This window comes from Larimichthys crocea, chromosome III (assembly GCF_000972845.2).
Source record: "Larimichthys crocea isolate SSNF chromosome III, L_crocea_2.0, whole genome shotgun sequence".
In the NCBI taxonomy this organism is placed as follows: Eukaryota; Metazoa; Chordata; class Actinopteri; family Sciaenidae; genus Larimichthys; species Larimichthys crocea.
The window spans coordinates 25,121,815-25,135,691 of NC_040013.1; the positions used below are offsets into that span (position 1 = coordinate 25,121,815).

General features: G+C 43.8%; 1 protein-coding gene across 1 annotated transcript in view; it reads right to left on the reverse strand.

The window, feature by feature from the left end:
* Positions 1 to 6: 6 nt before the first annotated feature.
* The window catches only part of ppp3r1a (protein phosphatase 3, regulatory subunit B, alpha a), a 23,874-nt gene continuing 10,003 nt past the window's right edge, over positions 7 to 13,877 (reverse strand). Inside the window, exons 2-6 of the mRNA XM_027277309.1 lie at positions 12,329 to 12,368; positions 5,571 to 5,747; positions 4,806 to 4,865; positions 4,170 to 4,354; positions 7 to 2,273 (exon numbers count right to left, since the gene is read on the reverse strand). Of these exons, the coding sequence (XP_027133110.1) occupies positions 2,226 to 2,273; positions 4,170 to 4,354; positions 4,806 to 4,865; positions 5,571 to 5,747; positions 12,329 to 12,368 (510 nt within the window). The 3' untranslated portion in view covers positions 7 to 2,225. The remainder of the gene's footprint in view (positions 2,274 to 4,169; positions 4,355 to 4,805; positions 4,866 to 5,570; positions 5,748 to 12,328; positions 12,369 to 13,877) is intronic.

Genomic DNA, 13,877 nt, shown 5'->3' on the forward strand with positions numbered 1-13,877 from the left:
TTCAAAGTTTATTTAAATTTTATTTAATTTTCATACAGTATCAAGTTTCCAACAGTCCCACAGCATAAGATGCAGCATGCAGAAAAAGGGGAAAGAAAAAAAAAAAAGGTTCTCAAACTTAAATCTTCTCAGATATCCCCACACAAACTAAAAAGAACCCAAGTCCCTCAGAAAGTGTAGCACTTACAAACTAAAGCGCGGTCTGAACTATACAGAGAACAGAGAGCCAGAACTGCATTTAACAAATACTTATATACAAAAGAAAGGAAAAAAAACAAAGTTTTCCCCTTTAAGCTGAGTACAGTGTGTGGCAGTTTGAGACAGGGTCAGATATGCAACTCTTACTGGAATAGAAGCATCTGGCTGACCCGGGTAAAATACAAAAAGTTACATGTAGTTCAGTTCATTTGGATTACCTCTCATAATATGTGTACATTTACCAAAGTTTGGCAACATCCATATTGTATACCATTAAATTCTTTAAATATATTAACATCACCATCCATGTGTAAACAAGAGGATTATTTCAAAAAATTGATCTACATGCACAACAAAAAAATATATATATATATTTTCCATGTCATGCAAGCACAGGGAGGCCCAAGCCGTGCAGAGCTTTGGGATTGAGGGACAACGGAGCAGTCCGGGTTCACATCTCTGACTGAAAAGTTCTGTTCAAACCAGCAGTCGGCCTCCGATGCAAAACAAACAAAAAAAAAGCTATCCCGATGCGGTTTATATTAATAATAGGAAGTATATTTCCCTTTAGAAATTCAAAATTTGGTTCAATTTGTTTTTCTCCCTGTTTGTATTAGTGGGTGGGAGGGGGGAGGAAGTGAGGTGATCGTGACAGGTAAAAAGAAGAAGCCAACTTTTGAAATGTACACTTTAAAAAAACAAAAACAAACCTACAGTCAAATATACAGTCTGTCCCATTGCACACTGATCATGCCAACGTGTTAAGATTGTAAGTGTTCGTGTCGCGTTCGACAAAACTGACCCGTCCTGCGCTGTACTGAGAGAGGGTAAGAATTGAGAAGGGCTCCTGTGAAGCAGAGGTGAGGCCTTCTCTCGCCGTTAACGAAGATGAGCACACGTTGATTACCTAATATACACATAAACAAACGCTGCCTGCAGATAAGTCTCTTAAATTGCTATATACTCACACAAACTGTGAACGATCTCAAACTATTAACTCTCGGTTCTTAGCCAACTCTTCTTGACGTTAAAGAAATTCAGTCCTGTCAGTGAGTGCGCAGCTATTCTTTGCATTGCAGATTGTCTAATGGATGCACACCGTTAAAACGCAAACAGAAAAGTAAACCATGTATCAGTCTGCAGCCACAAATTATTTTGGAAAGACATTTTCTTGGCATTAATTTATCTATCTAGAATTTCATGACAGGAAAACAATATAAACATGATCTTCAGTATGAATCAAACTAATCTTACCACAAAAAAAAGGAAGCTGGAAGCTTGACTGCTCTAATCCAAACTGCTTTGCACGTATGCGGAGAACAAAAATCTGAAATTTAGTTTTGCACCTGCTGTCAGTCGCAAGTTGGAAGTGTCACAAGCCTGTTAAGCCCGGGCGCGATGATGATGATGATGGGGTAATAACTCGGACTGGTTTCTGGATATGTTCTGGTTGGCACTTCATACCCTAAACTTTCTAGTTGTACTGTAAGTCAAGTGTTAAAATACTATACACTTCCCCTCACGAGACAACTGAAGATATACTTGTATTTTTTTCTTCTTTATAAAAGACAAGAACAAAAAATAAATATCAAAAATAACAATTAACAAAAAAAAAAGAAAGAAAGGAAGGATGAAATATTAACAAAGCCAACCAGCCTCTTCACTGCGCCCCCTTCCTCCCCCGCACCCATCCATCCAAAATCAGAGATGCTCTTGAAAATGACAAATAGATGTCCTTCAGTCTCTTAAAGTGCTACGACCGGGTTATTGAGAGGATTTACAGTTCAATAACACTTCCAAGTTGGCTTCACGAGGCCTGTGGTTTTTGAAAGAAAAAGTGGCTTCACAGAGAAACAGAGAGAGAAAGAGAGAGGTAAAGAGAAAGAGAGAGAGAGAGAGAATACTTCCATTGAGTTACACAGAGAGCGTTTTGCCGGACGTCTTGAGCAGATCTTCGAGAGATGGTGGAGAAAGCGAGTGTCGACGAGGAAAAGGGGGGTGAGGGAAGTCAGCGAGCGGGCGAGCGCTCACACGTCCACCACCATCTTTTTGTGTATATCGAGACCGCCCACCACCTTAAAGCGAAGGAGGAAACAAGGTTGAGAGGTGTGAAAATGAGAGAAAAAAACATAAAAATCAACGACGGCTCAGATTCTCAGGCTTCATAGAACTGCTAATATACAAAGTCTACAGCGGTTATTCAGCTATAATTTATACAATTCCTCTCTTAGACTATAAAACGTAAGGAAATAGCTCAAACTAAGACTTCAGATCGCTTGTTTGTCCGATAAACAGCCCCAAACCCAAAAACATGAAGTGATATGAAACAGAGAAAAGCAGCTAAATTCTCAAAGTTTCTCATTTTCCTCGGATGAATTCTGTCCTTCAGCCTGCAGCTGAAAATGAACCGGCTGGCTAACGCCGGCACCTTGCTGCTGCTGCAAAAAAAATAATGATTAATGTGTGTTGTTTGAATAAACAAAACATAATTAATCTGTAATTAAAAAAAGAGGCAGAGCAGTTAAAGCAGTTACATTAAACGACTGGTCCAAATCGAAGCAGCGGAGAAAGACTCTGAATCCTACATTTCCCATAAGGCACCTCAACTGAAACCTTTCATTATTTAATTTATTTAATTTCGCACTTCTTCTTTCACACACCTACAGTTTTGTGTCTCCTGCCAAGTCGACATAAGCTGGAAAAATCCTCCAGAGCCTCGCTCTTAAACTTGGCCAAGGTTACCACACACACACACCCACACACACACACACACAGCCTCTGTTCTCAACATCATATAACACGTAAACTTTGTGTGTGAAGTCGGAGGAGTGGAGTAAGTCTAGCACCCAAAAATTCTGCTGCGCTGCTGAAATCTTGCAGCAGCACTGAAGGTGTAAACTCTCTTTACTTTTACTACGACTGACAAAATCTATTTTTATATCCAGCGTGATATTTTTACACTCGCTTTGTTACAGTTTTCTTTCACCCCGCCAGCGCTCAGCATTACTACAAACCAGACTGGAATCATGTCACAGTCTATTCTCTCTGAGCCTTGAAGTATTTGAGACGCGGATCTAATATTGTCCTGCAGCATCCTGGAAATAACACGCAAGGACGGACGGGCTTTTTTAGTTCAAGGCTCCGGAGATGCAGCCATCAAATGTGGGCTACTCGTGTCTGCTACAGTTACAGACTGAAAATGTCTCAGAGCAACAAGACACGAGTTCTGTCTCGACTGTGACCAAGCATTTAAAGAGCAGATTCAGAGAGTACCCCTGTCCAAATTCATATTTGATGACCTGCAAAACAGAACTGTGTCAAACTACCATCAGCTATTCATCCAAAAAGAATGCACATGCTTTTTTGCTATCGAAGGGTGGATCCAAATTTTTGCCCCTTGCTTCTGCAGTTCATGATCGTTTCTTCAGGGTTTGTACAGCTCTTCAAGAGTAGAATATGTCTTGACACGTTAGTTAATTTTACCAGCTGATAATGATTATCTAATGCAACAGAAGACAAACGTATACAGAAGGAATCAGCCAAAGAGAATTGTTTTTCACACGACTGACGGTCGAGTATGTTCCGAACCTTGAAGCAGAATGGTAAAAAATTAAGCACTTTCCAAACTTTCAAGACTTTGTACAAACCTTGTTTCTTGTAAATTAAAGTATCGTGACTAGCAGTAGCACAGCAGAGTTACTATAAAAAATAAAAATAAGCTTCTTTCACATGAACGTGATCTTTCATGTGTTGCTCGGTGCCAGCTGTGTGTTTTTGTGCCCCGTCATATGTATCAGCACCTCAGCAGCCGATCTTTACAGCCCTTGACACCGCACTTCAACAAGAAGGGTGAAACTAAAACCCCGTGCTGTCGAGCTAAACCAAAAAATCTCTAAGTTTTGACATTTGCCTTCACCACACAGAAGAAATGTCACCACCCAAGAACACCCCCGTGAGGACTCAGAACTTACTGCACAGAACTCTTCGAAGGATATCCTGCCGTCTCCGTCCTTGTCTGCGTTGATGATGGTCTTGTCCACGATCTGCTGGAGCTGCGTGTCCTTCAGGTTGTTGCCCACCATCATCTTCAGCACCTGGAAGAGCTCGCCGTTGGAGATGTAGCCGTCCTTGTCCATGTCGTAGATCCTGAAAGCGACTGCGGTGTGGACAGAGGCGTGGATCAGTTACAACTGAAGAGCGACGGACGTTTGATGAATTCAGCTGATGGTAAAGTTTGAAAGACTCGCATCCATGGAGTCTTTCGTCTTTAGCTGTTCTTACCTTTGTCGACTGAAGTAAACTCTTACAGCGTTCTCCTAGTCTCGCTTTAAGTTTGATTCAGCACTAGAAAAACAATGACTTCTCATTCGTTTTACTACGCCTGAGCCCAAAAGTGAACTGCTCAACAATTACCAGATTTGCCCCAGGGGGGTTGTTTTCTGTTGTAGCAGTAGGGCAGGGTGAGGCAATCAGAACAAGGGACACACAGGGGACGAAGCCCCGGCTGTTTTTAGTCCCGAAGCAGCAAAACAAGACGCGTTTGGGGATAAGAGACCTCGAAGCAGAGGTGCCACATGTGGCTTTAATGAAGAAGCAGCTGTACTTACATCGAAGCTTCTGTTCCTTGTCCCCCTTGACGCTGAACTGTGAGACTCCCTCGATGAACTCTGCGAGGAGGAGAGCGCAACAGTCACCGCACTGACACAAACAGTCTACCTACTGAACGTGCAGCATTTGCAAAGGTATGAGGTGCATTACTGTACTGGATGCTCCTGGTTCTGCTGCTGATTTACATAAAGGTAAAATATGAATACTCGTATTGACACGACTGGTTCTGCCGTATGTTGCAGATCTTTGGAGGGGGGGGGGGGTTACTTTTGGCTCCAGATCTTGTGTAGGTGGTATTTCATGTTTGTTGGCTTTTCCTGTGATGCTGGTCTTGATGACATGACTCCAGGGTTAGGGTTAGGTAGTCATGGTCACCGTTCTTCTACACATTACATTATTAAATTAGCATTAGACATATTTTAACTCAAGGCCAAGGCTCCTGTTTTAGATATATGATGCCCTCAAGGTCAATTTAAGCTTGTGTAGATAGCAGTTTTTTATTTTTTAGGATGCTTGCGAGGACAAATATAATCTCAAAACACTGTATTCTTCACATACTAAATCTATTCCACATGAGTTAGCTGACTTTCAAATGATGTGTATACATTAACACTTTATTTTGGTCAGATAAGATAAGGTTCGGAGTGTCGGGGCACTTCAGACTCTTCTGAAACATGTTAAAGCTGCGATCAAGTTTCAGATAGTCAACTCCGCAGCACTGAGACGGTTCACAGACGAGCACAGACCGGCATCACCGAGCGTACCTTTAAAGTCCACCTCTCCGTTCCCGTCCGTGTCAAATATGTCGATGACCCTCTGGACCAGCGGGTTCTGTTGGAGCTCCGGCAGCGACATGAACTCCTCCACGCTGAGCGAGCCGGAGTTATCTAGGTCGAGTTTCTTAAACCTCTTCCCTAGCCTCTTAATCTCGTCGGCATCGACTGGAGAAAGAAGAAAAAAGAAGATCCGGATGAGATATTTACATTTGTACTCTGCAGACATTCAGCTGATGCTGTTAGATTGTTAAAACTGTAAAGTGTGCAGGGGGGGTCAGATAAAGTCAGAGCAACCACACAGGGAAGTGTGGCGTTCACCTGCACACATATACTACACCAGTGGATATTTATAATAATATAAATACCCTTTGCCAACACCTGCATGAACAGTAGTCATAAATTTTAGTAGCCACCGCTTGCAACTAGGTCAAGGACACCACTTCCGGCCTTTCACAGGACTGAGCCGACCCGCTCGGAGCTGCAGACCCACAATAATCACAACGCACTTTGTACCGCTCTGCTCCACAGACACCTGAAATGGGTGCACCTACTGAAAATCCAATTATTTTGAACATTGCAAACATGACATGATGCTGTGCTCCTCGGAGAACCCTGCTGTGAACCTAAACTAGACAGAGAGAGAAATGAGAGCTGAGGAAAACGGGTGGAGGAGGTGGAGTAACACAGGAAACAGCAGAAAGACTTACAGCCTTTGTTGTCTACTGCTGCTTTTTTACAAGAAGGCATCCGGATCTTTCGTTCCCCCGCCATTAAGAAGCAGCCCTGACTCCGGTATGACCGGCACACTGAACAATCCGAGGACTAATCCAGAAGCAATAACAAAGACAGTTGTTAATTACTATATAAGCTCATTCACACGTAATCACGTGATCTCGTCGTCCAACCAGGCGCTACTATCTGGCCAGCTTTAATCTGGGGTCCTAAATATTAATCTTAACACATAGCTAACAGAGGGAAGGTGCTGTGACTGATTTATGGAGGGCAACAAATCGGGTTTATTGACGTCCACGAGGACAGCCGGTTCAGGTAAACCCCGGCGGTTGATTTATGATGTGAACTACAAAACAGCCAGGAGTGGAACTACAAGTAATCAGATGCACCTTTTTTTATTGGAAGTACAGATCTGTACGCACACGTCTGGATTCCTAGGTTATCCCATCTTTCCGCTTCGTTGTAATTATACAAAGACATCGGGACATGCTGCGGTACATCAGCTCGATGACTCGATGGAGTGTGAGTGTGGGGGAGGAGGGGAGAGAAAGTTGTGATGGACACAGCAGCAGACATGAAGGTAAAGAGCAGTATGACCCGAGTTCCCGGCAGCGTGCATGTTATCAGTGTACACTACGTTAAGTCAACAGCAGCGTTCTTGTACATTTATTGTCCTTGGCACACACTAATAAAACAGTCATGAAGTAAAGCTCCTCCGATGCTGGTTGAGGGTTTTATTGGGGTTTATTTCGTAGGAAGTAACTGGATAAAGTTTTATTTGCCCGTGGTAAAAGCTTGAACTTCAGGTTTTGAACTTACTAACCCTTCGGGCAGACAACAAAGCTGGAGAAGAGAGATCACATCAGTTCACTTGCTCTGTGGAATACGATTTGTGATTTACGAGATTCCCAGGAAAGAACGTGTTACGCACAATCACGCCTCGGATGCTCGGGCTCAGAAGCTGAAACAATTATTCAGATTTACGTTGACCAAAAATGGTTAAAAACGTGAATATTTGCTGATTTTCTCACGTTCTCTGATAGCACGTTGAATATATCTGCATTGTGGACGGATGTTTGAATAATTTAAAGATGTCACCATTTTTCACAGATCTTTTTTTTTTAGAGCAGAACTCATGAGCTAAAACGAGCAGATTCATTAAGAATAAAAAATGAGTCGTTAGCTGCAGCCCTGGTTTAATGAATACTGTAGTAAGAGTGCGTCAGAATAGTTATTAATGATTAATAAAAGATCACGTTTCCTGATAGTTTGAGTCAGAATTTAAAGTCATTCATGCCTTGTTGTTCTTTGATGGATAATGATCTCATTCATCTTTAACGTTAACGTCAGCCTCTCTGTGTGTGTGTGTGTGTGTGTGTGTGTGTGTGTCTGCTAAATTAGATTGGTGACGCAGCGTTTTGTCCCGTCCAGCTCAGTACGCTCTGGATGCTCTGCTACACGCGTTCCACGCTTTGTTTTCATGTTCTCCTGATACTTGATGAATCTGCACACGGGCACGCAAAATCTGACACGGGAGGTTTATGTCTCCACTAGGTGTGAGTTATCAGAGCCGAGCACACGGCGGTCCTCTGACACAAAACACTTCCTTATCAGCGGCCTCCTGTTTCCTGTTCACAGCACACGACACCAGCTTGGCTCGCGGAGGTTTCAGCCCTGTGCTGCCGGGGCATCGCTGCTGCTGATAATCAGGGTTTAGTTCCCCCTTTTTTTTTTTAAATCAAAACCATATTCATGAAATCAGTGTAGCCTGATGTGGCTTTTGAGACACACTCAGAGAGCAGCACTTCATAATAAAAAAAAAAGATGCACTTTTCAGGGTTTCCTAATGAGGAATGAGACGATACCTCTGATGTATGGAGACTTTAAGTTTAGATTAAAAATCTGCAAACACTGGAGCAGAGCTCCCGTCTGAACGTTCATCAAACCTCCTTTTGTTACAAACCTAGAGTCTGACATTGACAAAACGGATGACGAACTCTGGTGCAGTCGCCGAGCCGGGGAGAACATCTGAACAACAACTGTGCCCGGATCCCTTCCTGCTTGTCTGGAGCTGCCAAGTGAGTAGGTGCATGTATTATTCATGGCAGCGAGGACGGACGACAGCTTTCTTGTCTCGAGTCCCCTTCCCGGTCTTCAACCGACAAGTCTGCCGGCATCGCCAGACAGACAGACAGACGTGGCTCCCAGTCGAGCCAAATAAAACTCATGAGTAAGACTTTTTACTGCAGCAGTTAGTTTAACTGGCTTATCCGACATATGAGTGACTCAGCCCAATTTTTTACGGCTACACAGAAAACCCAAAATAACTAACGAGCTTCTCTGATTTAACCAGCATTATCTCACGCTCTCGGTGAGTGCAGTAAAATAATCTTATTATTCTCAGATTACCAGCTTTACGAGCGCTGGCTGCCTTTTTCCTCCATTACGGCGGCCAGAGTCTCAAAATGTTGTGTGATGACGGGTACTGAAAGCCGTCCAACCGATCCGCTACGTGAGAGGACGAACAGAATCAAATTCTGAAACGAGTACGCCGGGGAGGAGGGCAGGTACGAGATGCTCTCATATCTTTATCTCAACATCGCTGCTGCAGAACAAATGATTGAGATTAAGGTAGAGTCTTTAGGATTTAGTTGCATCTAGTCTCCTCACATCACCCTCGCCTGCCTAATGTAAAGGAGAAACAATGTTTGCAAGGCCCTGTTTAGAGTCTTTGTTTGTCTGCCTCCATGAAAGAGGCTGTAGATCGATGTAAAAGGCTCATGTTTAAGTCACAAAAGCTGAAATATTCTTATTTTACATGCATGAAATCATAGTTATGAATATTATATTCCATGTCTGCCTTATTCCGATCTTAAACACTGGACCTTTGATGGCCTGTTCATGACCTCCGCTTGCAGAGGTGGAGGAGATGGATGTGTTTTCATGTATGTTTGAGCCGGCTGCGTGCGACATGTAAATGTGGCTATAGTTACACTATACATGCAAATATGGAGCTGCAGGTTTTACATGAATCATTTTAATATGACGTGGCTCAGATAGAAGAATCCTGACCTGTGTGCTCTTGGTTACTTTTGTTTGCCGTGCCGTCTTTCAAACTACTGGAAGAGGAAAAAAATAAAACGCTGCACACTCATCGAGGCTCCTCACACTGCTATGCTAATGAGCGGCTCTGAGGGAGACCCGGTGTAACTGTGAGATGATTATGATACACAACACACACACACACACACACACACACTTTCATAAGAGCTGTGTGCACCCTCAACTGTGTTACTAGGCAACAGAAACCCGTTAGCCCCCCAAAGTAGCCCACACACACACACACACACACACACACACACACACACACACACAGACATGAAAGGAGGAGCAGTTAAACAATTGTTCATGGTGTGTACGCACCACATGCATATCAGCATCAATTAACATAAATAATTCTCCTTCTCGTCGTGTGTGTGTGTGTGTGTGTGTGTGTGTGTGTGTGTGTGTGTTCACAGGACAGATATGAAAGTGCAGTTGCTGATATTTGATCTGATACGAACACCACAGGTTTTTTTTAACAGCCTCATTTCTGGGTACCGTCTCTGTGAACACACGCCGGACTGTTCTGCTGAACCCTGCAGCATTAAGAAGACTCCACAGTTTAAGAGTCAGCCAAGCATTAAACCGCAGCACGGCTCTTCCTCCCTGTTTTGGTCTCGTTATTAAAAACACACAGTGAGCTCGCTCTCCGGCTTCACGTTGATGGAGACGTGTGACTGCAACACGGCCGACCTGAGCTGAGACGAGGAGGAGGAGGAGGAGGAGGGGAGACCTCGCCGTATATATAGCCTCCCTAACACACGAGGCGAGGTGCGAGGGTGCGTAAACATGACAAGGTTACATGCACAGCTCAGTAATTACACGAGTTTGATGCCAATTAGTAATAACCGAGTCGTGCTGTGAGCCGATGAGTGTCGTCTAGGGAACATATTGGAAGACACAAGCTGATAAAAAAAAAAAAACATAACACTGATTATAATCATGAGGGAGGAGCATACGAACCGGGGGGAAGGAGTCACAGAGGGTCTCGTGGGAAAAAAAACAGCACTGAGAAGCATTATGGGAAGTGTAGTTCAGGATATCTAGCTTCCATTTGAACCATTGCTGGTTAAAAAATGCCTCTCACATCAGCGGGTGTCTTAAAAATGTTTTCATCATTTCATGATACCCGAGTGGCATGCACACACACACAGACACACACACACACTTCTGCTTCATGCTTCCACCGGTAAGAGGTGTGTGTGTGTGTGTGTGTGTACTCCAGAGGAGAGCTCCAGCACTCAGTGCATTAGGCTGATTGCTCTGGCTCTGATAATGTACAGCTCTCCTCTCTCGAACTGAGGACGAAGCAGGGCATGAGCGCCGATGGTGTGTGTGTATTTATAGCCGCGCTGTCATCAGAAAACCCCCGACTCACCCCACCAGACAGAGGCTCTGGCTCCCGCCCTCAGGGAAACCCCTAGCAACAAGGAACTCCAGCGAGTTGCCCGACGTTTATTTTTGGGGGCGGCTGCAGACACAGGCCTGCGATAGTTTCAGGTCTCGCTGCTGCAGGAGAGGGGGTTGTGTGTGTGTGTGTGTGTGTGTGTGTGTGTGGTGAAGAGCGTGTCAGAACAGTGTGGGCGCGTGCATGCACTTCAACAGAGCGTGTACGTGTGTGTGTGTCAGTGTGGTTTTGTGTGTCTAATTATGCACGCTGCCACAAGTAGGCCATTAAATTTCGCCTGATCTAAGCTCAGCTCAGCCAACCAGGGGCGAGACTCTGCACTGATCAAACAAACATGCGTCCTCCAGCTCGGAATAATGACCGGCCTGCACGGACAGACATCTGACGGCGGACACAGGTGAGTGGGTGTCAGACTCTGTGAACACAGAGCACAGTGAATCTATCTGAATTTCATGCCTGCATGTCATCTTTAAAAAACGAGAGCAGAGAAACACAGAGAGAAGAGAGAGAGGCTGTAAATATCCCAGACTGAATGCAGAGGTTCAGTTCAGGGTCATCATCTAAATCCACCTCCTCTCACCATGCTGGCATAATCCTTGAGGGAGGAATGCCTGGAGGTTCCTGGCAGGCCAAAGTCCGGCCTGCTCGCCCCCCCCGTGATGCTACAGTAGTACAACCTAAGTATGGACAAGCCAGAGTGTGTGCACAGCTCTGCTGCACTCCGACGACATGTGTCGTTTTGAATATATTTGTGTGTGTGTGTGTGTGTCCCGGTTGGGTTACTCTGCAACACAAAGGACACATTATGCTTGAAATAGTTTAAGCACGAGTCCCACGTTTGTGCACAGTCACAATGCATGTCAGTTATTATACTTTTTCTCCGAAGCACAACAGTCATTAAGACTCAGGTGTAACTTTAAACCCGACAGCAACAGGATATTTCACTGCACGTCTGCCTCTTTTTTTACTAAACATCTCCACAACCATCTTTAAAGCTCTGATGGTGAAACAATTCTAAAACATGAGGTTCAGTCCAAACAGCGACGCGGTCCCTGAAGTACACGGACACTACAGAGGGACCCGTCGCCGTCTCAGCGCTCATTAAACACGAGCAGCAGCAGCACGAGCGGTGGACCCATCTTAGCCTTTGCTTCGTAACAACCTTCACGGTGCAAATCGTGCAATTTGCACCAAAAGGCGAGCAAGCGAGAAATCTGCATCTCTGAGGACTTTTTAAAACGACGCAGGGGCCGCCGCCGCGTTCGTGCATCATCAGGTGGAAGGAGACGAAGATGAAATGTGAGTCATATTCCTCGGCTCTGCCTTCTCCTCCCGAGAGCTTCAAAGATGTCTACGGGGCAGACATCTTGTAAAGCAAGAAAATAAGAGTTTGGCAACATGACATAACACATAAATCATAAAAAAAATGACAGAAGAAGGTCTCATTCTTTGAATAAAATTAAAACAACTGGAGCAAACAATGACTGAAAAAAAAAAGACTTACAATGCGAGCACATCTCCAGGGGGTAACTGGCTTCATTTCCCTGAAAAAAAGAGAAGAAACAAAAAGGTGTCAGTTCATGTTGGTAATAATAAAATAATAATAATAATAATAATAATAATAATATAGTACAGGAACAATCTTAAATGACATGTTTTATACATCAGAGTTCCAGCAGAGACCGATGTTCAAAGCTGATGGCAGTGACTAAAAACTCAGATACAAAACGTGGAAATGTTTGTGTGTGTTCTGAAAAAGGATATCAGCGCAGAGACTGATCTGATATTTGTGCATCCACGTGCATGTTGTGACAATGTTGCAGCTGTTTTCCACGTCGCCTTTTTTCTGTATCCATAACACATTTCTGCCAATGGTGCGTTTATTGCAAAATTGCAAACGGCAAGAGAACTCCGCAGCCGTTTCCTCGTTCGTCAGACAAACAATGGCAGCGACTGAGAAAGCGGACACACAATGGAGCCCCGTGGTGACGATGATGATGTGGCTGAGCTCCGGGTTTGTGTTTGTGCCACGCGTTTCTCGATAACAGGAATAACGCAGACAATAGAAAGAGCACTCAGCCGTGGTCTGCTGACTTTAAAATAAAAACTTCGTTTTTAATTCAGCAGGTTACATCCTGTCGATCGTGGACTGTGAGTCTATACTGTTCAATAAGAGATGATGGATTGTAGCTGCAGCCGGTGTTGAAATGTGGCATTCCTGCACAAAGTCATGGTCTTCTGCTTTTCTTTATGTCGGTATGCCGGGCATGTGAAAAGGATGTGTCCACATGTGGGTTGTTAAAGAAGCAAAACACTTTAGCTGAGTCATGCTTTGTGACCGTGTTAGAATGCATTTGTCAAGACTGAAAAAACTGTGAATTCCTCAGATGATCTGCGCATGCAGCACCTTTACGACAGAGGTGATGATTGATCCCACAGGTCAGGACTGGCCAGATTAGTACAAACTGAATCATTTTTAATATTGTGCACAGTTGTGTGCGAGCTTATCTTTGGATTTTGGCATTGCGTATTTAATATTTTGCATTTTCAATGAGCGACATGATTGAAACTAAAATGTAACAACGCTGAATGTCTTGTGGCAATGTTTGAATATATTTTTGTATCCTTGCACACACACACACAACTATGTTACAGGTACTAGGGTAAAATCTGTGTGTGCGTTTGAGGAGATAACTGCAGATTGCACACACTTTGTAAACATATCAGAAATAATGTTGCACTTAAACCTCTTGAGGCTGTTTCCTATTTTTGTGTGCAGCCTCAAATCATGCATCGTGCATCACGCGGCATCAAATTTTCCAGCATAATTTAAAAAGGCTGTATAAATGAATGTGTGTGTGTGTGTGTGTGTGTGTGTGTGTGTGTGTGTGTGTGTGTGTGTGTGTGTGTGTGTGTGTGTGTGTTAATGAGCGACATGATTGAAACTAAAATGTAACAACGCTGAATGTCTTGTGGCAATGTTTGAATATATTTTTGTACCTTGCACACACACACACACACACACCACAACTATGTTACAGGTACTAGGGGAA